At 41.9% G+C, this 24,245-nt stretch overlaps 1 protein-coding gene across 5 annotated transcripts in view; it reads right to left on the minus strand.

The window, feature by feature from the left end:
- The window catches only part of LOC129701676 (serine/threonine-protein phosphatase 2A 55 kDa regulatory subunit B gamma isoform), a 280,842-nt gene that overhangs the window by 39,273 nt on the left and 217,324 nt on the right, over positions 1–24,245 (minus strand). For all 5 annotated transcript variants that reach the window (XM_055643057.1, XM_055643031.1, XM_055643022.1 and 2 more), the window contains 2 exons: positions 22,281–22,458; positions 8,068–8,232 (listed from right to left, as the gene is read on the minus strand). In XM_055643057.1, coding sequence (XP_055499032.1) covers positions 8,068–8,232; positions 22,281–22,458 — 343 coding nt within the window. The remainder of the gene's footprint in view (positions 1–8,067; positions 8,233–22,280; positions 22,459–24,245) is intronic.

Genomic DNA, 24,245 nt, shown 5'->3' on the forward strand with positions numbered 1-24,245 from the left:
GCAAATTGCAGGCTTGACAGATATTGAACTGTACACATGGACTTTTAATATATTTTAAAAGCATTATTATAATAAAATGTAAAATACATTTAGACAGGCATACGGATAGGAAAGGTTAAGAGGGATATTGGCCAAATGCAACAACTCCAATCTACAGAAGTGCGACAAAAAGCATTTTATCATGGTGCATTACAGCATGGTTTGGAAATCGCTCCATCCAAGACCACAAAAACAGTGGATGCAGCTCAGACCATCACACAAACCAACCTCCCTTCCATTGAATCAATTTACACATCGTGCTGGCTCAATAAAGCCACCAGCATATTCAAGATGGAGTCTCACCTCGGTCACTTCTTCTTCTCCACTCCCCCGTCAAGCAAGAGGTATAGAAGTGTGAAAACGCACACCAGCAGATTCAGAGGCAGTTTCTTCCCAGCTACAGTACAGGACTACCAACAAAACTGGCTTGACCAACGTTGACAGCAACCCAGGTGCAGGGCTGAAAAACGTTTCTAGAACTAGCAATGCTCGTACAAAACCATTTCAGGACAGCTACAAAACATGCATCAACCTGTAAAAGGTCTATTTATTTATTTATTTATTTATTTAAAGCTTGGTATTTCTCGGCTATAAAAACAACTGTAATCCACTTACTTCCTGTTAAATCAACCCATTCTCAATTGGGAGCAAATGGATGGAAGGGATCAATAACAGTAATATAGGCAGCATTTGCTCACCAATAACATGCACTGATGCCCAATTTTGATTTTTTCCAATAACTATATAGCTCCAGACTTCATCACAACCTTTGTCTAAACATGGAAAATAAAGTGTTCCAGAGGCACGTGAGAAGCAGTATTTCACAGAGTGTGGCATCATTGGACCATTAGGAAAAATAAACGTTAGTATCAGTAATAGTCACATATAAAGAATAAAATAAAAACAACCTGCACATGACAACTGATGACATTTAAATCGGACTTCCTCTCCCCAAAACCAAACGGGGCCATTTTTGCGGTAGGGCTAATCATTTGCAGTGTCTGGTTTAAAATAACTTTGTGCAAACATTTCACAGTGTCAGAGTAATAGTAATGAAATGTCTGCCCTTTGCTGTCATTCTTTAATAACATTCCCTCTACAGTCTTGTTAGACATGTATTACTGAAATCCATTTGTTGTGCCAAAATACTGAAATTAACCAAGCTTATCATGATTGATGACAAGGTTCAAACTCTTAATGATAAAGGAAAGAAGTCAAAATGTGAATTTCATACCAATCCTTTCTTCTGGTGAAGTAAAGTATTAACATTTGGATTAACATCACAGCCAAAGAAAGTAGTAAATGCACCATGCATTGATGCATACTTCGTTACATTAAATACTCTTTCCACCAGAAAGGTCCCTTTCCCCTCTGCAAAAATATTAGAATTAGTAGTTTTATGACGGGAAGAAACTATTTTATTCACCAAGATGTAAACTTCTTTACAGAGCTTTGGGCAGCACGGTGCACAGCGGTAGAGTTTCTTCCTTACAGTCAGATTCAATCCTGACTATGGGTGCTATCTGTAACAAGTTTGTGCATTCTCCCCGTGGGTTTTCTCCAAGATCTTCGGTTTCATCCCACTATCCAAAGACGTACAGGTTTGTTGGTTAATTGGCTTGGTACAAGTGTAAAGTGTCTCTAGTATGTGTAGGGTAGTGTTAATGTGCAGGAATCGCTGGCCGGTGCAGACTCGGTGGGCCGAAAGGCCTGTTTCCGCGCTGTATCTCTAAAACTAAAAAGTAAGACCTGATATTAATTTCACTTCACAAAATAAATTATTGCTTCATTTTCTCTTGTGCATGTAGGAGTAATGATGAAGGCACCACCAGCATACAGAGGCTGGCTCTACTCCCTTGTTAGTTTATACTCAACCCATGGCTAGTTCGGAAATCATAAAAACCATCCTTTTCCATTGAGATTACAGTTGAGTTTTGGGCTAAATAGAAATGCAGCAGAAGCCTTACTGGTAGATCCTTGCTGAGGAAGGTTTCAAGATACTTTCTGAACGGCATGGTTCCTAAGCTAAGATACAGAGGGACCCCTGAGGTCTCTACGAAATGCCCTTGTTAGTTTATACTCAAAACCCATGGACTAGTTTCGGAATCATCCATCACATATGGAAGGCAAAAAAACTTATTTCCTTTCTCCCCCCTCCCGATGTCAGAGTCAAAGTCAAAGCCCCCGGCTGGCGATGGCGATTGTCCCGCGGCCATTAAAGCCACGCCAGGGTGGTGCGAGGTCGCACACCGGGTCTTGGGGCAAACCCCAAATCGCAGAATTCCAGCCGCGCGGGGCAGTGATGTAGGCCCCGCTCCAGGAGCTCTTCAACCCCACAACTCGGGCGGGGGAAGTCGCCGTTGCGAGAGCCCTGAAAAGCGGTCTCCCTCCAGAGACCCGCGGGCTCCCGGTGCCGCCGTCCACAGACCTGTCGTTGGAGCCTCCGACTCTCCGGTCGGGCCGCAGCAGCAGCAGCAGCAGCGCAATTCCTGCAATTGCTGCAATTATGGCATGATATGAATGATAGGTGCTTTATCCGAGGAGGGAAATTGGACTGCCAACAGTCATAAAACACAACAAGATACATGAAATTAAAGTGCTGAGTGGAAAGTCCAGGATTGGGGATGTGCAAAGATTGGGGAAGGGGCGTGGGAAGGGGAGTCAGTCTAACCCACGATAGAAGGGGAAGGAGTTGTACAGTTTGATAGACACAGGGGAAAAGGATCTCCTGTGACCTTCTGTACTGCATCTTGCTGGAACCAGTCTTTTGTTGAAGGTACTCCTCAGGTTGACCAGTGTGTCATGGTAAGTTGTATTGTCCAAGATGCTCCGCAGTTTAAGGACCATCCTCCCCTCCAAGACTACCTCCAATGAATCCAGCTCCACTCCCAAGATGGAACCAGCCTTCCTGATGACTCCCAGTGCCATCATGAAGGAGTTCCTACACAATAACCCAGTGAGTGAGGGGGCACAATCATGACATTTTGATGTCATGATTGTGTGTGGTTGGAGATGCTCTTAAATACCTGTACCCTTGTCCTTCTGGTGGTAGAGACTGGGCCACAGACTTCGATAGTTGATATAGTGCATACCACAATCCAACCAACCGGAATGGGTCCTTGAACAAGGGAATGCATGCTTAAGATGCTCAGCAGGAAATTAAACAGGTTATTTTATATTGGGCACTAATGAACCATACAAGTGTTGCTGGAGCGACATTTATCCATACCAGTGGAGAGCACTCCTGACCTAAATCTTGCAGACAGTGGGAAGGCATTGGGAATCATGAGGTGATTTGTAGAACAGAATATCTATACTCAGAATGGCCTGTTGGGTCCAGATAAGCTTCGTGCCCACTCTGGGAAGTTGTACGGTAGGAAATCACATAAGTATTATTCTGCTTAAATATCCAAACTAGGGTAAGATGAAAACTGCAAATGAGAACATGGAAAACCATGGACTGATTTAAATTTCTATTTAAGTGTAGATTTCTATCCAATAAGCCAGGAAATTAGCTTTCCTAAAACCCCCCCCCCCCCCCCCCCCCCCCCCCCCCACAGGTTGCCCCCCCCTTTCCAAAGAGGCAAAATGTAAAATCAAAAACAGTGGCACAGCACACTGAGAAAGTGGTTTAAAGAGATGTTGGGTTATTTTATGAAGAGGTACAGAGCACAAGAGAAAAAACATTATAATGAACACTCAAAATTCCAATTTGGTCATGGTGTTTGATCCAGATTTGGTCACCCAATTTAAGGCATCTTTAAAGCCGTGCAGAGTATGCGGTGATGAGGCACCAACATGATTCCAGGCTGAAAGATTTTAGTTACATAGATAGACTGGAGCAACTGAGCTTATGTTGTTTGGAAATAAAATAAATAATAAAATTACTATTTTTTATGCAGAGAAAGACACAAAAAAGCTGAAGTAACTCAGTGGGATAGGCAGTATCTCTGGAACGAAGGAATGGGTGAAGTTTCAGGTTGAGACCCCCCGAAACATCACTCATTCCTTCTCTCCAGAGATGTTGCCTGTCCCGCTGAGTTTCTCCAGCATTTTGTGTCTATCTTTGGTGTAAACCAGCATCTGCCGTTCCCTCCTACACATTTTATCGATATGCAGAGATCTTTAGGAGCATGAAGGGCATGGCCAGAGCACAGAGATTAAAATCTTCTCATTGATGGAAAAGACTTTGGAACATGGAATGAAAGCGATTGTCAAAAGGACTAATAGTAACAAAAGGATTTTTAAAAAATAAAGGATCTCAAATGCACTGGCAGGGATAGTTGTAGGGCAGGATAAATAAATTAGATTTTAAGAGGGAATTAGATAACTATCGGAAAAAGGCCAGAGGGGTGGGACGAACCAGAATGTACTCCATAAGCCAAACAGCCAAATATTCTGAGTAATTTAAACACAAGCGCAGCATAGGAAATCACGTTGAAAAGGAAATATCAAAGAGTTTGCTGTTAATCTGTCAGGTGTTGCACAGAACCATTGCGCCGAATGCTGAAAATGAAGCATTATATTAATTACCTAATTTCATATTCAGTGACATCAAAACGCATGTAGTAATTATATTTGTAATGTCACTCACTATTGACACCATTTCTTTGTTACCTGGCAACAATGCTCCCAGGTTCTACACTACATGAACTTGGAACTTGCTCAGCAAAGTCCTGCTACATTAAATGGTTATTTTCCAACTCGCAGATCTGGAAAATGGACTTTAATCAATGACTACAAGACCTTATTATACCTTCAGGCACAAATGGATCATACATACCAAACTATGTTATATTTACAACCAGTCCAATCATCAAGGGAGGAGAATGTCAATACATCAGCACAATAGTCTGTATGACATTCACGTGCTGATAATGTGCTTACTGTATTTTTGTGCAATTCGTTTGTGTGAAATCAAAGGCACACCACAAGAATGGAAACGCTAAAATGCTTAACTTGCATCAAGACATTATCTCAACACCTCATTGAATAGTTTTTGTCTTTTAAAATCAAGGCAATGGATTCTATATTGCTGAACCAAGAAGAGTGTGAAATATAAATTAGATACGGGTAGCAATTCTCTTCCATCCTCGATAAAACAGCAAAAGGTCAAACAGAAATTTTCCCCACAGACTGCAGTTGGATATGACTTTTCAAAGTAATGCAAAATATAGAACGCCTCAGCATAATTTTGCAGAAGGGGGGTGGGGTGGGGAGAAGTGGTGTGAAGGGGACCCATGAGAAAATGGTTTTAAATTTAAATTGGAAAATTGCAATACGAATCAGCAGGCCACAACGGAAAACATGTTTGAGAACAAGCAGAGAGCTTAAGTACTGAAAGTAAATATAAACGATAGAGCAAGGCTGGACTGTTAACTGGGTGAAGTACCTCGGGCAATAGAGGTGACAACAGGTAGTGGGAAAGGGAAGAAAGGCAATGAGGAAGAGAGTGGGAAAAGGGAAGGTGCAGGGGGAGACCGAGGAAGAGGAAGGAAAGCAAAGCCAGAGATGACAAAGGAAAGGGGTGGAGCAAGGGGTGACCCACCTCAAGGGAGAGCAGTGGAGCAGGGGTCGGGAAAAATCATTCAAGGAGAAGTAGGGAGGCCTGGGACAGGTTGGGGGGGGGGGGGGGGGGGGGGGGGGGGAGGAGGGGGGACACACACACACAAAATGAAGCCAACAAAATGCATTAGGGAATGTTCTTGTGTTGGTCGTCGAGATAAACAAACCCCCTGCTTATCTTTGAAATAATCGCTCCATGCAGCAGGGAGCACGTTTGTCAGTTGAACATCACATTGAAAGATACTGCCACTGTGTTATCTCCCTTAAAACTACCTCCTGCACACCACCTCATCTCCTGGCTTTTTGGAAATATCACCATCTCTTCTAATCCATTAATTGCTGATTTAACTTAGTTAAATATTTGTTATTGAAGACACAAATATTACAAATTGACCCTGGTGAAAGCAGGAGAGGACATAATATTGTCATCTGAAACCTTTGTCAATGTCACTGTGAAACCAGTTGCCAGGTCATACTGATTAGTGATCCAAGGTTGTAATGCCCTTTAACACCGCTAATCGTATCCAATAACAGATGGGCCTACACCACCATTTGCCAAAAAAAAGCAGTGTATAACATCAGCCTAAATCTAAACATGAGAATTTTCAGCCATCTTGTCAATTATGAAATAGTTCCAATTGAAATTGGAAATAAGACGATAAAATTAAAATATATCTCAAGAGGGCAATTTTGCTGATATTTAAAGCATGCAGACAATTTGATTTATTACTAGCTTTAGTATTTTTATACAGACAAACACACTGCCCAACACCACTAGTCAATATTAAAAACCAGAGCAATATCTGAGTGGTGTATGGAGTGATGGCAGATGCAAAACACGAGCCATTCAATTTCAGAGACAATCATCACTTCAGTTAGAACCCGAGTAAGAAGCAAAAGTAGGCTGTTTGGTCCTTGTTTGCTCTGCCATTCTGCAAGATATTTTCTAATCTTTTGCCTCAGTGTCACTTTACTGAATGAAGCCCCCGTCTCTCGACTCACTTGATAATGAAAACCCAGTCTTGCAAATACTGAGCAACTAAACCTCCACACCCTTTGAATAGAGAGTTCCAAGGATTCACCATCAAGAAAAATTCTTCAGTCTTGAATGGCCAACCCATCGTTTGAAGACTTCCAAGTTTTGCCAGTGGTCAGGATATGTACCTGCATGAAGTAATTTCATGTCAACTATTGCCTGGAGCAAACTCCAATGCATTGGCTGAGTGCAGAGAATTATATAAAATGTGTTTTGAGATGGATTCAGGCAAGTTATAAAATTTCAAATAGCTGTCTAATTCATGCCGTATATCTCCAAACCAGGGCAACTTGGATGCAATTTCTGTTCAGTTTACAACAGAAATTGGTGAATTTGTAAGGGTTAGGATCAGGTTTTGCAAATACGATTAGCCTCTCATGCCTATTAATTGGAGGTGGGATTTGCTGATGTTAAGATGACCCATAAAGCTCTAATTTCTTTATTGCTAAAGCATAGCCCCCTCAGTATATGGTATATTGTCTCAATTTGATCAAAGTTACATAAGTTGCCAACAAAGTGTAATTAAAAATACAAACTTCCAGTCACACATTTCTCAATTCAACAGCCAAAAGACGGGTGGAGGAAGCACGGAGCAGTTTGCACGATAGTGTTTATGACAGCACACGATGAGTAAAAGCTGCTCAGCTCACTTGCTTTAATCGAGAGCCAGAAATGTTCCAACCAGACTTGTAAATGCTTCACTAAATACCGTGCAACGATCTAACAGAACAAATTCAAGTGCCTTTTGGTTTAATTCCAAAATACAGCATGGAAAGAGGCCCTTTTGCCCACTGAGTTCATGGCGACCATCGAGTGCCCGTTCACACACCAGCTCCGTGTTATTTCACTTTCGCATCCACACACTGAGGGCAATTTTACAGAGGCCAATTAACCTACAAACCTGCACGTTTTTGGGTTGTGGGATGAAATTGGAGCACCCGGAGGAAACCCACATAGTCACAGGGAGAACATACAACCTCCATACAGAAGGGACCTGAGGTCAGGATTGAACCCGGGTGTCTGGCACTATGAGGCAGCAGCTCTATCAGCTGTGCCACTTTTTGAACTGTGGCTAAGAAGCATTTGTACTGTATCCATGCAAATCCAAGCCATGGGATTATGTTGATCCAATACGGAAACTGAGAGTAAACAGGTATCTACTTCATTCTGGCCTTTTGAAAGATACTGAAAACAATCTCAAATTAATCAAGGCACAAAGATGATAACCCGCCAAATTCAGCTGCTGCTTAAGAAAACCATTTAATAACCATTTTGAAACAAGACCACTGGAATCACTTTCCATGGATGTGGTTAAACTCTTGAGGGGAGGGGAACAGGGTACAAAGTTGCACTTAAAAGCCACGAACAGCAACGGGTTTGAGCACTTTAGCCTAGAGTGCAGCTGGAATTTGGGAAGCAACACTTACATTTGGCGTGTTTATCACACAGTGCAGCTGTCCTCATGTCACAGAGCCGCAGGGTTCCTTTGCTGCTGCTGTAAACCAAGAGGTTACAGTGATGAGGGTGGAACTCTGCAGCTGTGATCACTTCAGTCAATTCTTCCATGTCTACTGGTTTAATATCTACAATGTCTGGTTTAAAACATCATTAAGGAAAGGAAAAACATAAAGATACTTAACGCAATAATAATTTCCTGCCAAACAAAAGTAAAGAAGGTAATACACAGTGAAACTCTTGTTTTTGGCTTACTTTCAATTGTCGCAGACAACTCTAAGGAACTTCTGGGCTAGTTCAGGAAAAGGCTGGCGAATATTTCATGTCGCAACGTGTACCTTGGAAATCCATTGTCAAGTTATTAATTGATTCAAAGATACGGTATGGAAACAGGCTCTTTAGCCCACTGTTCACCAGTTCACACTAGTCCTGTTATCCTTTCAACTTTCCCACTGCCCAACACACGAGGGGCAACTTACGGAGGCAAATTAACCAACAAACGCACGTGTCTTTGGGATGTGGCAGGGACCCCGCAGGAAACCCAGTGGTCACAGGGAGAACGTACAGACTCCACACAGGCAGCACCCCCAGGCCAGGATTGAAACCGGGTTGCAGCTGCTCTATCAGATGCGCCACTGTGTCGCGAATATTTAACTTCATCTCAGTTTTCCAGCTTCCTGTGCAACACAACAATAGGTTGCATACTTGTCAAAGATGAAGCACAGCAGTAAAAAAGCTATGTTGTCGGCTGTGGGCTCAGTGACAACAAGTTATACAGACAGTGTAAACAATGGACCATTGTGGGCTCCACCTTTTTTGATCATTGTTACTTTGTGCACATCTTTCATTCATTTCTACCATATCTCTCTATATCACCGTCCATATCTCTTGTTTCCCTTTCCAGGACGTGCATCTCTCGGAGGATCTGTGCTGGGCCCAGCACATTGAAGCAATCACACAGAAAGTTCATCAATGCCTCAAATTCCTAAGAAGATGAGGAGACTCAGCACTGAATACTCTATTGATCTTCTATGCAACAGGTGTATGGTAGAGACCATACTGACTGGATTAATCGCCGCCTGGTTTGGTAACACGAACAATCTGGCAGGAGGCGGCTGCAGGAAGTGGTGGACTTTGCCCAGTCCACTTTTGGTTAATTTCTTTTGACCAAAAGGGATCCATAGAATGTGATGCATCAATGAGACAGCTAACATCAAAGACCCCCACCACCATGGCAACCCTCTCATCTCACTGCTACCACTGGGAAGGTGGTCATCTCCTGAGTTCCAGGTTCAAGAACAGCTTATTCGCAGCAACAAACAGGCTCTTGAACCTCACAGCACAACCCCACCTCAGCAATCATCTACTATGGATTTTGTTTTGGTTGCACATCATACTTGGGTTTGGCACGATCATGGTCTGGTTATCTAGTTCCAGTGAGTATTAATTTATTATATTATTAAATATTGCACATTTAGTTTTGTACCTCTGTTGAGGGACCTGTAAAGCTGCAGCAAGAAAGAATTTCACTGTTATGTGACAATTAAACAAACTTGACTCTTGATCAGCAAAAAGTAGTGAGATAAAAGACTGGCGGCATTTTAATTTCCAGATAATTGATTCCAGCATATCCATAGTGAACGTGCATTGCAAAGCAATGGGACTGTTTATGATCAGAGATGAAACACCAATTCACTGTGACTCCAGGGATTATGATTGTGTTAATATAATAAGCACCTCCACATTTAAAACATTTTCAGAGGAAATTAATGTATTCAGCAACTGTCAACAATGCACAGTGACATCCTGAACAGCAGACAATAGATTGATTAGCCTTGATGTCAAAGACAGGCTTAAGACAATGTTTATCTCATCTTTCCAACATGCACTCGTCCTTCCACTAATGACAACGTAGTTTCCATGGCATTTTGTGGGCATTGTGCAGATCCATCGCAGGTGAGTAAACCATGGGGCAACCTATTCTCGTCACAACCTGACACCCAGAGCACCACCTTACAAATGCAATTACTGCAAAATGAGCAGGACACGTTACCTGAGCTCCTCCTACTTTCTTTTTATATTTATGTAATTGTAGCCTAGAATTTCTTCCCCCTTAATGGATATACAGGAGAAAAATGGCATGCCTCGAAGAAACTTACCTTAGGTGATAGATATGGCAGCCGTGAAATAAGCAGTAATGTTCCCACATCAGTGGTTTTTGCACGTAGTGAATCAGTAAAGTTTAGCCTGCTACAAGTTTAGCCTGGTACAAACGTCAAATAACCCGATCTTGAAATGCAAAGCATTCAATAATCATGCAGAAAAGAGCTGAATGTTTCTACATGCAAGGCACAAGACATACAGCTTACATTATTTTAAAGTGTCATTGCTGAGCTCTGAGGTTCCCACCTGCCTTTAAAGGGTGGTGAATCTGTAGAATGCATTATAGAAGGCTGTGGAGGCCAAGTCAGTGGATCTTTTTAAGGCAGAGATTGACAGATTCTTGATTAGTATGGGTGTCAGGGATTATGTGGAGAAAGCTGGTGAATGAGGTTGACAGGGAAGGATAGATCAGCCATGATTGAATGGTGGAGTTGACTTGATGAACCAAATGGCCTAATTCTCCTCCTGTCACTTATGAACTTATGAAATGTGTGTTTAAGTAAAACTTCCAAAGTGCATTGTTGTGCATGTTCTATTGATTTATTAAATCATGGAAATCAGTCATTTGGTCCATGCCAAATTCTTACAAAGCAGTCATTTCCCTCCTCTTCTCCGTAGCCCCGTAAATTAGTTCTCCACTGAAATCTATTTATAAGAGACCTTCCTGCTGCAGCCAATACTGTGATTATTCGGTTTGCATGTAATAAGCAAGTCAGAAAAATGCAATTGCTTCCCATCAGCTAATTTAGATGGCAAAGCTTTTGGCAAGTTACATTTCTTAAGTATTCTGCTTTCATGGGCTTAAATGCAGAACAGGATGCATATCGTGGCCTCAAAACAGCTGCCAATCTCATATATTGCTGAAATGATCCAGTTCAGAAGACAGGAGAGCTTGGTTGAATGTGCAACTTTCACAAATTACATATTGTAGTAACATTTTAAAATGCCATAAAAATAAATGCATGATATTTCACCACAGACTATGCTAAAACTGTATGGAGGAATGTGTTCCCATCAAAACCATCCAAAATTTCCCCAACCAGAAATGTCCGCAATCTCTGGAGGACCAGATTTCCGGCAGTCGAGGATGGTGACGCATATTCATACAGGTCTATAGGCCACAAGAAAGGCTAGAGACACATTCATTCCAAATTGGAGGAAGAGATGGATGTTTGGCAGCTGAGGCAGGGCTTGCATGCCATCACTTCATACAAGGCGTGACCAAGTGGCAGCTCAAACTACAGAGGCATTATTCCTGATAAGCTAAATGCCTCCATGGGAGTGAACCCTTGGAAAGTATCTGAACCTGATTGTGCATCTAGTGGAGTTCTCAAATCCTGTGCTGACCAATTGGCTGCAGTTTTCTGTGGACATCTTCAACCCCGTAACAGGTCTGAGGTTCTCACCTGCCCTAAAAGGGCATCAATAATACTGGTGCCCAAGAAAAAAGGTGACAAGCCTCAATGACAACCGACCAGTGGCAATAACATCAGTGGTGGTGAAATAGGTTGGTTGTGGTGCATATCAACTCCCTTAGCCAACACCTGGACCCATTCCAATTTGCCTACTTCGACAATAGATCAATGGGGAGGTGTGATCTCGCTGTTTCTCCACTTGGCACTGAACCACCTGAGACAATAAAAACACATACGTTAGCCGTTTGTTCGTCGACTACAGGTTGGCATTCAACACCAACATTCCCTCCAAACTTGTTACCAAGCTCAGGAAACTAAGACTTTCTGTATCCCTTTGCAACTGGATCCACGACTTCCTCATCAACAGAGGAGATTTGACTTGTTGACAAATACTCTTTATCTTCTACAAGTGTGCAGTAGAGAGCATATTGACTGGTTGCATCACAGCCTGGTTCAGCAAATCGAATGCCCACGAATGGAGGAGATTCCAGAAAGTGGTGGACCCGGCCCAGTCCATCACAGGTTCTGACCACCCCACCATTGAAGGGATCTACAGGAGCATTGCTTCAAAAAGACAGCCAGCATCATTAAGGACCCATACTACCCTAACCACACTCTCATTTCACTCCTGTCATTGGGATGGAGATATAGGTCCAAAAACCATGATCTACCGGTTCGGGAACAGCTTCTTCCGAACAACCATCAGGCTATTGAACACGACAAACATCAACTAAACTTAGATACAAAATATGAACATAGAAACATAGAAAATAGGTGGAGGCCATTCGGCCCTTCGAGCCAGCGCCGTCATTCATTGTGATCATGGCTGATCGCCCCTATCAATAACCCGTGCCTGCCTTCTCCCCATATCCCTTGACTCCACTAGCCCCTAGAGCTCTATCTAACTCTCTCTTAAAACCATCCAGTGACTTGGCCTCCACTGTCCTCTGTGGCAGGGAATTCCATAAATTCACAACTCTCTGGGTGAAAAAGTTTTTTCTCACCTTAGTCTTAAATGACTTCCCCTTTATTCTAAGACTGTGGCCCCTGGTTCTGGACTCGCCCAACATTGGGAACATTTTTCCTGCATCTAGCTTGCCTAGTCCTTTTATAATTTTATATGTTTCTATAAGATATCCCCTCATCCTTCTAAACTCCAGTGAATACAAGCCCAGTCTTTTCAATCTTTCCTCATATGACAGTCCTGCCATCCCAGGGATCAATCTCGTGAACCTACGCTGCACTGCCTCAATCACAAGGATGTCCTTCCTCAAATTAGGAGACCAAAACTGTACACAATACTCCAGATGTGGTCTCACCAGAGCGCTATACAACTGCAGAAGAACCTCTTTACTCCTATACTGAAATCCTCTTGTTATGAAGGCCAACATTCCATTGAACAGTCTTGGTTGCACTAGGAACTTCCGGCTTTTATTTTGTTTCACACAAATATTGTTTTTTTTTCATTTATTGAACTTGTTATGTTTGTTTTATTATGTTCTGTATTGAGTGCTGTATTTATGGACCTATAATGCTGCTGCAAGTAGGAATCTCATTGTTCCGTCAGTCAAGATGACAATTAAACACTTCTGACTTGACTCTGAAAATGTAGCAGTCACTAAACTGGAAAGAGTGCAGAGAAGATTTACGAAGATGTTGCCAGGACTCGAGAGACTGAGTTGAGCAGCCCAAGACTTTATTCCTTGGAGCTCAGCAGGCTGAGGGGTGATCTAGTAGGTGGCTGAATCATGAGGGGGAATAGATAGTATGAATGCACAGAAACCTTTACCGAGGGGGACTCTGCTGAGGGCTGCTGAAAACTAAGGGGGGGGGGGGGGGGGGGCAGGCAGGGGGCTGCCTCCTGCCTCGTGCGGCAGCGGGCTTGATTTGTCGCTGTGAGCAGAAGATAAGTTTGTTTGATGAGCTGCATGTAACTTTGACAAGGGCAGAAATGTGGTGACTTGTGTACTGCCGAGGTGAGGTGTGCTGTACGGTTTTATCGGGCTGCATGCAACGCAAAGCATTTCACTGTACAGAGGTGTATGTCACAATAAAGTAGCATTGATCATTGAGGGGTGGGGAAGCAATGACCACATGCGTAGGTTTAAAGGGAGAGGGTCAAGATTTTAATAGGAACCCGATGGGCAGCTTTTTCCACTGCAGAGGGTAGTGGATATCCAGCATGAGCTGCCAAAGGACATAGTTGAGCATGTACTATAACAGTATTTAAAGGACACTTAGAAAAGTACACACATAGGAAAGGTTTAGAGGAATATGGGGAAAACATGGATAAATGGAACTAGCATAGATGGGGCATCCTGGTTAGCATGAAGGAGTTGGGCTGGAGGGCTATATAACTGTATATTTTATATTACATAGTTGGCACCTAAAATTAGGTGCCACTGTACTGTTTTGTGCTGTATTAACTTCTAATAAAATAAACAAAAAAAAACACAACAAAAAAAATAAATAAATAAATAAATAACTGTATATTTGATATCACTGGGTGTCTTTTTTTTTTAAACTCAAATTATTAGACATCTGCAGAATGCAAAAAGCCCAAGTCATTAAGACGGAAGCACTGGAACTAATGATAATATTTTCAGAAAACTAAATGGAATGGTTCCATGTTCGGACAATGTGTGGTGAGATTGCTTCAAAAATGTTTCCAGCTTTTATCAAAACATTTTAAAGTCTATTTTAAAACACAGGTACATGACAGGGAAGGTTTAGAGGGATATGGGTCAAACACCGGCAGTTAGGACTAATGTAGACTGGTCATCTTGCTTTGCATGGACAGGTTGGGCCAAAGGGCCGGTCTCTATGCTGTATGACTCTGAGGAGCAGTTTTCCACCTTCAGCAATCTTTCTGGGTATTGTTTCCATCTACATCTCAAACACCATCCGAATGTTCTACACAACAATGGTCCCCTAGCCACAAAACCTACAACATCCGTCCCCCTTGTACATCCATTTGTATCATAGTCAGAGGCTTTGTGGTCTTCCACCCATAAGGTCTCTGATCTGGGAATCAAGCAAACGGTTTAAAATAAAAATGGTGCCTAATGGTTAAACACACATGGTTGAACTCACAACCACAGCTTACCTCCAAGATTTTAGCCCAAAATTAATATTCCGCTCACAATATGCATCATATTTATTTCCATGCGCTGACCCCGGTTTTGATTAAGTAGCTATTCAAAGATTACATTTTTGCACCACCAACAAATGGATTAATATATGAACTGATGCTTAGCTGCGTTTGAAAGAACTAATATTTGCTGAGCTCATTTTAATTCACGGTGGCTCACATCAATGAAATTAATCTCTCGGGGACAATGGAAACTGCAGTTTGTCATTAATGTATCCGATCAAGGCCAAGTCCGCATCCATCAGAAAATGATACAGCCACTTTACATTCAACAACCAAGAATGATATGCAGCAAAAAGTGCAGCACGATCACCATGGAGACAATGTACTTCTTTCTCTGCACCATGATTAAAATAGAAGAGGAATGGGTGTCGTTTCAGCAGAAAAGGATGCACCAGAACAGATGCTGCCTGTCATGCTGACTCCAGTATTTTGTGTTTATCTTTGGTGCAAACCAGCATCTGCAGTTCCTTCCTACAAATTTCAGATCGAAACCCTGGATCAAGATTGAGCATGTAAAGGGAAGATTGGCAGTACAATAGATACAAGTGAGAGGAAGGGGCAAAGCAAAGGCTGGTAAGGTGATAGATAGAACACAATGAAGAGCAGATAGAGGCACATGCAGAAGCTGGTGGAGTGTCAAGGTGAAGGCTGGTAGATTATAGATGGAAATGCACAAAATAAAAGAGGGCGCCAGGTGGGGAAGGAAGAGGAAGATGGAAAGAATAAAGCAGCTGGTACGTATTAGGTGGAAAGATAATGGGCAGATGGAACCATATGGGAAAGGAGATAGGAAATGTGAACCAAGAGAGAAGACACCTGTGCAGGTAGGTATGTATGTGGCTGATGGACAACAAAGAACTTAACTAAACAAATAGTTGCAATCACCCTAATTAAATTATCACCAACGATCAATGAACACTTGCCTATTAAGGAAGCCCAAGCTTGTGGATTGCAAACAAACTAGGGGAAATTTTATGTCAAGATATAAGGCTAATTGGAAGGCAAAAATTAATTCCCTATGGTGGGAAAGTTGATTGTTCACAGGGAACTGGCTTGAGTGATGCATCAATTGCCAGTTTACACCATATTTTGCGTTTATATTTGCTCGTAAGTTCCAATCCCAAAGCTACCACTGGACAAGAAGAATGTGGAATGCCCATGAGAGGTCTTTGGTCAATATTCCAGAGGAGATAGGTTGGGCCACTATTCTATTACACTGTGCTGCAAGTTGTGGACTGATCTTCACTGGTAATGAGATTCTAGTTGGATACATTTTGTTATAAGCACTGCAGTTGTTTAAGTGTTGGGGCTAGGAACAGCTAAAACCACCAAATTATTCTTTGCTCCTCCTACCTGGATGAACACTGCACCCCACTGAACAAATTAAACTTGATGAAATCTGCCAGCCCCAACACCATTATCCCCTCTCCCCCTCCCCACAACTTCTCAACAGCTTTTAATTGTCAGTATCCTGGCATCAGGGGAGGGGAGGGGACCATTGGAGCCGGAACCCCTGAAAACAGCAACAGAAGCTTAGTATGGTAGACACAAGAGCATAGATTGTATTGGAAAAAAGCGAATTGCTCAATTAATTTATTCTTTCTTGTTTGCTTTTCAAACACTATCTAACTGCAGATTATCATGCAAAGGACTGGCAATTCATCCATTTACTCTATGTTTTGGTCACTCCCATCAGGCAAGAGGTGTAGAAGCATGGAAACGCAAACGTCCAGAACCAGGACAGACAGAAAAAGCTGGAGTAACCCAGCGGGACAGCAACAAAAAATTCTTCACTGTACCTTGGTACACATGACAATAAACTAAACTAAGACTACATTTTAAACTGCTCTAAATTTTGATATGAAAACCACTTAAATGTGCAAGCTTTAACATGAGCAGCTAATTAGACACAAAACTTCTTGAAAGCAAGAACAGTTGTTTCTTTCAAATCGTCCGCATACAACAAAATCGTGGGCAGAAAAAAGATTGTGTTTCATAAAAAGCAAATCCACTGGTTGGATATGATTTTGAAAAATACATTTTGGTCATTTTGGTAAAATCCTGCATACTTTATCATGCCACAACATACCCATGACTTTCACGTTGCATTGATCAGACATAACCTTCAGAGTTCAACCTGCCTCGCTAAAGAGAAATAGTGGGATCATTCTCCAACAATAGAAACACATGCAATGAGCTTGTATTTGATGTTTTAATACTCGGGGTTACCCTTGCATCCTCGTCAAATGTTTCTCTAGGGAGTGTGAACACATTACTACAACTATTAATAACCGCACTTTGTGCATAGTTGGAACATTAAGCAGATATTAGGTATAGCAGTCATATGGATGTCGTTTTAAATCACTGTGTCGAATATGAATTTACATTCAAATCAACTTCCAGATTACAGGAGGTGTCATTTACATAACTCCACAGCATACAGGCAGTAAACCCTGAAATCACATCCAGTGCATGGATCACAAGGCTGCTTAATTTACTCCAGTCAAGATAATAAGCAAAAGATCTGTTGTAAACTCAGTCATCATCAATGCTAACTTTCTTTGTATTAACCCATTGCACCTTCAATCACCTTGGAAAAGATGACAACATTGGGGCACTTTGACAAAGACTCACAATCTGAAATTAGTGCAGACATGACACATATCAAGATTCAAGTTTAGCAATTGGTTTGAGACGAAAATGTGTGGATCCAGACTTCAGCTTCTACCTCAGGACCAAAGAAAAACTCCGCACTTAACTTTTTTTCCAGCTGCTATCTAGGCTTCAAGAACAAACTACTCAAGCAACAGTCGTATCCCATACAATTTGGAAGGCTAACCAAGCACCACAGAAATTTAAGATACTGAATATTGATGAATTGGTTAAACAACCTATTTACAGTCAGGAGTCTTAACGATGGATATCAATGGATATTTTAAGGCAGAGACAGATGGATTATTGATTAGTACAGATGTCAGGGGTTATGGAGAGAAGGCAGGAGAATGGGGTTAGAGGAAAAGATAGATTAGCCATGATTGAATGGCAGAGCAGACTTGATGGGCCTAATTTTGCTCCAATAACTTTGGATCGGCAATTACGCTTGTATAAGAAGGGGGGCCGGGGATGGTGGGAAAGCAACTAACAACATTTTTGTTTCCACAGCAATAAAATCCATATTTTAAAATCAACCCAGCCCTTAAAACATGCAAAGTCTTTGTGGTTTACAATGAAACAAATTGAATCTAAACAATCTAATAGCAGTCTCCCATTAATTCTGCAGTTCACAGAAGTTTGTTTTATAGACCTGGTAATGTGAATTTTATAGTGACTAGTAATGTGCTTCTGGAATCAGTGCTGGGCCCATTGCTGTGTGTGGTTTATATTAACATGTGCATGGCATGATGAGTAAATTTGCAGATGACACTAAAGTAGATGGTATCATAGGCAATGAAGAGTGATATCAAAAATGAAAACAGTATCTTGATCAGCTGGGCAAGTGGGCAGGAAAATGGCGAATAGAGTTCAATGTGAGGTGTTGAATTTTGGGAAGATGGTACAGGGCAGGACCTTCAGAGTGAATGGTAGGACCCAGGGGAGTGCTGTGGAACAGAGGGATATCTAGGTGTTTCCGTAAATACAGCACTCAGTGAAACTGAAGGTCTTCAAGGTTTCCTGTTTTTTTATGTAATATTCCCATTGTTTCATATCCTGTGTTTTAAGTAGGATAGATCATGGTGTATAGTCAAAATAATGAGATGAAGCAAAAATAAATAAATCTATTTTAACAAAGAAAAATATCAGATATGTCCCTGAGTTTTCTTGCCTTTTTTTGTGACATTTTTCAAGCAGGATTTCATCGAATCCTTAGGCTAATTTATACCAGAAAGATAACATTAATTTTGCAATTAAATAACTCCCTATAAGCCAAATTCTGATTATGCTTATGATTTTTCATCTTTGATCTCCCTGTTAGATGGTTTTCTGATGCCCCACGTTTTTGCAGCAGAACGCGAGTAGCAGTGTCCCTTTGGTCACGTGTGAAATGTGTCACGTGTGAACCGTTTTTATATTTATTGTTTATACTTTGTTTAAGCTTTCCATTGAAATGCATAATAATGAATAGCTTAAAATTATGAAATAAAAATCTAGTTTGCTTACCTATTTTAGCAATGTCTCATTCTGTAGTCCCTCACATTGTTAATGCTATTTATAGCGCTATAACGGGGTTTTCTGCACTTGTCGCAATTTCTTTTTTTAAATTCAAACAACGAGATTATAATAACCCTAGTGTAAACTATGGGCCACATGGTGGGCTAGGTGCCAACATTTTGTAAAGGAGCTTCAAAATCAGTAAGCGTCCCAAATGTCTTATATGTTTTATAAATCTTTTTTTTTTCTTCATTTTCTTTTCCAAATTTTGAAAGTATAAAATTTTGGTTGATTTTTATCACAAATTAGCTCAAAAGGATCATAGCTAGACCCATTTTTAATCCTGTGGCATTTCATTATGATTTAATAACTTATATTAACGATTTAGATGAGAATGTGCATGGCATGACAAGTAAATTTGCAGATGACACTAAAGTAGGTGGTATCATAGCCAATGAAGAGTGATATCACAAATTAAAACAGTATCTTGATCAGGAGAATATCTAATGGTTAATTTTGCCACCCATGTCACGGGTTGGTACCCTTATTTACGGAAATACCCATATATATGTAGAGATGTACAGTTCCCTGAAGGGAAGGTCGCAAGCAGATAGGGTGGTAAAGGTGGCTTTTGGTGTATTGGCCTTCATCAGTCAAGGCGCTGAGTATAGAACTTGGGACATTGCGTTACAGTGGTGAGGCCACATTTGGACAATTGTGTTCAGCTTTGTAACGGGTCATCCTGCTATGGAAAGGATGCCATTTAGCTGGAAAGAGTGCAGAGAAGATTTACAAAGATATTGCCAGAATTCTAGGGCCTGAGCTCTAGGTGGGGAAGGCTAGGTCATACTTCCTTGGAGCATAGGAGGTTCAGGGATGATCTTATAAAAGTGTAGAAAATCATGAAGGGAATTGATATGGTAAAAGCACAGTCTTTTACTCAGGTTGGATGAACCAAGAACTAGAGGACATAGGTTTAAGGTGAGAGGGGAAAGATTTAATCGGCACCTAAGGGGCAATGTTTTCACTGAGGATGGTGTATATGGAGTGAGCTGCCAGAGGAGATTGTTGAGGCAGGTGCAATAATAGCATTTAAAACATACTTGTACAGGTACATGGACAGGAAAGGTTCAGAGGGATATAGACCAAATGCTGGTAATAGGATTAGCTTTTACGGGGCATCTTGGTTGGCATGGACGAGTTGGGCTGAAGGGCATGTTTCCATGCCGTATGACAATGCGTAAAGTTGGTTTGAACTGGTCATCTCATCCATCTAGTGGCAGAAAAAATGATAATTCCAAAGCAACACTCTATAGAAGTGGGAAAAATACCTTTATTACTAATTAAACTATATCCAACACAAGGTATTTGGGAGCCTTTGCTGCTGAATGCAGTAACCAAGATGAAAGGTGTCTCATTGCATTAAAACACTACTTGGTCAGGACATAGATTTACTGTAAACAATTGACATCTATCTATAGTGTGTGTGTGTGTGTGTGTGTGTGTGTGTGTGTGTGTGTGTGTGTGTGTGTGTGTGTGTGTGTGTGTGTGTGTGTGTGTGTGTGTGTGTGTGTGTGTGTGTGTGTGTGTGAGACTGTTTGTGGGGCGGGCACGCGCTCTCCATTCAAGCAGACACTCTCATCTGTTTGTGGGGGCGGGTGCTTAGTGTGTGTGAAGACACACGCTCCTCCCCCCGAACTCCCGAGTCTTCACTGCCCCTCTCTGCGTGCCTCTCTCTGTGTGCCTCGGTGTTCCCACGTCCGCCCGCCCGCTCCAACCGCTCCCCGTTGTTCAAATTGCACAGAAATAAACAAAGATCCCATAGCGGCTAAAGGATCTTTGGAAAGAATGAGCGTTCTGCAGATCCAGAGTTGACTGTTCACAACCGTCTCTAACTCACAGCAGCAAACCAAACTCCTTTGAAAAAATCTTACGAGCAGGCAAGCGAGCTTTGAACTAAATCTTGCGAACCCCCCCCCCCTCTCTCTCTCTCTCTATCCCCTCTCTCTCTCCCTCTCTCCCTCTATCCCTCTCTCCCCCCCCTCTTCCCCCCCCATCCCTTCCCCCTCCCCACCCTCCCTCTCTCCCCCCCCCCCCCTCTCCCCCCCCCCCCCCTCCCTCTCTCTCTCCCCCTCCCCTTCCTCCCTCCCTCCCCCTCCCCTCCCCCCCCCCTCCCCCCTCCCCTCCCTCCCCCTTCCCCCCCCCCCCCCTCCCTCCCCCTCCCCTCCCCCTCCCCCCACCTCCCCCCCCCTTCCCACCTCTCCCCCTCCCCTTCTCACCCCTTCCCCCCTCTCAGCCCCCCCTCTCTCCTCCCCTCTCTCTCTCCCCTCCTCCCCCCCACCATCCCCCCTCCCTCTCCTCCACCCCCCCCACCTCCCCCCATCTCTTGCCATTCTGTCTCTGCCTCTCTCACTGTCTCTCCCCATTCTCTCTCTGCCCTCACTCTCTACCCCCCTTTCCCTCTCTAGACGTGCCTGGGAGTTGGGGGCTATGCGTCAGTGGATAGGGCGGTTATGGGGTAAAAGGATCTAATTAATAATATTAATATAAGATCAAGGGGGTAGTTAGTGTGGGGGTGGTTAGTGTGTGTGACGCCGGATGCCGCCCCCACCCCCTCCCCCACAAATGCGCGTTGGGGGAACAGACCCAACGGGTCTGCACTTGGTCTAGTACACAATAAAACTGTGCCACTTGACGTTGGATCCAAACATCATTTTAAAGTATTCAATAAAAACATCCATTCCACTAAAATAAATCTTTGTTTTTTCCCACATCAGCAGGTGAACATGAATTGAGGTGGTGTGCTGAAACTCCTCATCTTCCATAACTGCTTTAAACCCCATAAATAAAAATACGCATTGAGCAACCGCTGGTTTCACTGGGCGTTTTTAAAAGTGCTCATTATGAGGATGTTCTATTGCCAATAAAATACTAAAACTATGATAAAATAAAATTGACTTGCATTTATATGACACATTGATATGCCTCAGCGGTTCTAAAGGCATCTCCGAATTAGTGAATAACTTTTGCAGTCCCTATTCTGCGCACTTTATTTGATTTAAACAGTAACCCAAAACAGTTGAAGTTCAAAATGCAAAAAGTTTTAAATTATCAATTACTTAGAGGTATAATTGCCACAGTACTTTGATATTCCTAGCTACGACGTTTTACATAAGTGTGCATTTTATTGCCACATAATTATGCACATCTCGAGGAATTCTGTGAACATTCAGTACAACATCCTCCACCACATTTAATTTTGGTTACAACAATCATCATGCATGCACACACAATAAAAGGATACTGAAACTCCTATTTGTTATTCCTAAGTGCCAGAGGTTTATCCTGAGGTCATCGGCTGACATATATGTTTCACAGTCACTGTTGACCGAAATGGAGTTGATGTGATAGGTATGGGCATTAGCAAAAATCTTCCGTGGAGTCACCTCCACCATCAGATCCATGGGTTTCAGTACTGGGACCTGGAGAGAAAAAAACAAACAAGCATTACAAAATAACTTGCCATCCACTTCAACATTGTTACACCTCTCAGTATTGGCCTAAATCCTGCCAATTGGTGTCAGCAGGTCAGGTTGTTGTGCCTGTGAACATAATCACTGGAGGTAGAATTTAGTTTCAAATAATTATAATCATTGAAGATGGTGGCTCCAACTGGAAAAACAAATGGTAATTTCATTAGTGCACTGCATTTGCAACATTCAAATATTTAGTTGGTTTAGTATTTGAAAGCACCATTTCCGAGACCTTCAACACAATATGTTCACAGTTTTGAACTAGTTCTCTAGTTTGTTTGGGGGGGGGGGGGGATCAATAAGCTGTATTCCCAGAGCACAGATGGAAACACAAAAGAATAGTACTCTCTTCATTCGGCTTTGAAGATTTAAATTTGGCGTTAGGTGTCTGTACTGGTTAGATATACAGGCTAGTGAAGAAAAACTGATTAATATAGTATGGCAGTGAGACGCCACATCTAAAATGCATCAAAATACCAAAGGTGACGTTAATGCTCATTCTGCAAACGTTCTCCATTTGCAACAGGTTATTAAAACGTTCCTTGAATTTTAACACAAAATAGAACCAGCAGGCTTTCTATACAAGGGTATTTTGGTTTTGACTCAAGACAGTGGAAAAGTAAACCGGATAAGGTTCATGGCTTGTCTATTCCTGACTCAACTCCAATGATTCGTCGGCATGGACGGATTGGGTTGGATGGCCTGTTTCTGAGCTGTATGCAGGGCCGGATTTAGATGAAGCTGTTCCACTTGTGAGGCCCCTCCACCACGACTAGAGGAAGATGGTCCACCAGATTGACACGGATTTGCAGCCGAGCGTGGCCAACGAGATAAGGGGCTGGATTTATTGCCAGTGCTAGTGTTGAGTAATTGGCTTAAAACACTATTATTCTGAAATGGAGGGCAAGGAAAATTACTGAAGGGTTGTTTAGAGACTACAGTGTGTAGCAATGTTACAAAATTTTGAGATTTAAAAAATCAAGTCTGCAATTTATCCCATCAGATAAAGCATAACAATAAGTTTAATTTGACACCTAATTCACTTTCATATCTCAAGTAATAAAAAAGTTATGGCCATTTTCATACTCGGAAATTAGCATCTTGTTCCCTATTGATTTTCTTTGGACATAACAAAAAAGCTGTGATCGTGGACAGTCAAAAGCCCATAACCTTCTTAAAAATTAAGAGAACTGAATGAAATTTTCAGTTATCATAGATTGAAGCATTCTGAAACAAATATAAAATAATCTTACTTGGATGACCTGAAATTAAAGCATATAATTAGTTAGTTACCCAATTGTAGCTATTTTCAAACTTCAATTACTAGATCTAAACATCTATCCAGTTCTTAATAAATGATTAACATTTTTAAATAGCCCAAGTGTCCAAATAATATTCACAATAATTCACAATCAAACATGATTTTTAAATCTCATTTACATCAATTTATTGGCCAAATGGAAGGAATTTAGTGTTCATTTGCTGTAAATTAAAGTCAATTTAAATCGGCTTTCTAGTGGGTTCCTGTGAACGCGCTGGTTTAGAACGTTCACATTGCGCTGGATTTGTGCCCTCAAGTGCCCAGAAAAATACTGCGGGATATAAAGAGCCCAAAATGAACTACTCGCTATAGAAAACTTTATATACAGGGTTATATATAAGCCCCATTTAATGTAAAAATAAGGTACATACCTTTAATTGTTTGCTTTATAAAACCCTGGGGCTGCGAGAGGTTG

The sequence above is a fragment of the Leucoraja erinacea genome, chromosome 1 (genome assembly GCF_028641065.1).
Source record: "Leucoraja erinacea ecotype New England chromosome 1, Leri_hhj_1, whole genome shotgun sequence".
NCBI classification, from domain to species: Eukaryota; Metazoa; Chordata; class Chondrichthyes; order Rajiformes; family Rajidae; genus Leucoraja; species Leucoraja erinaceus.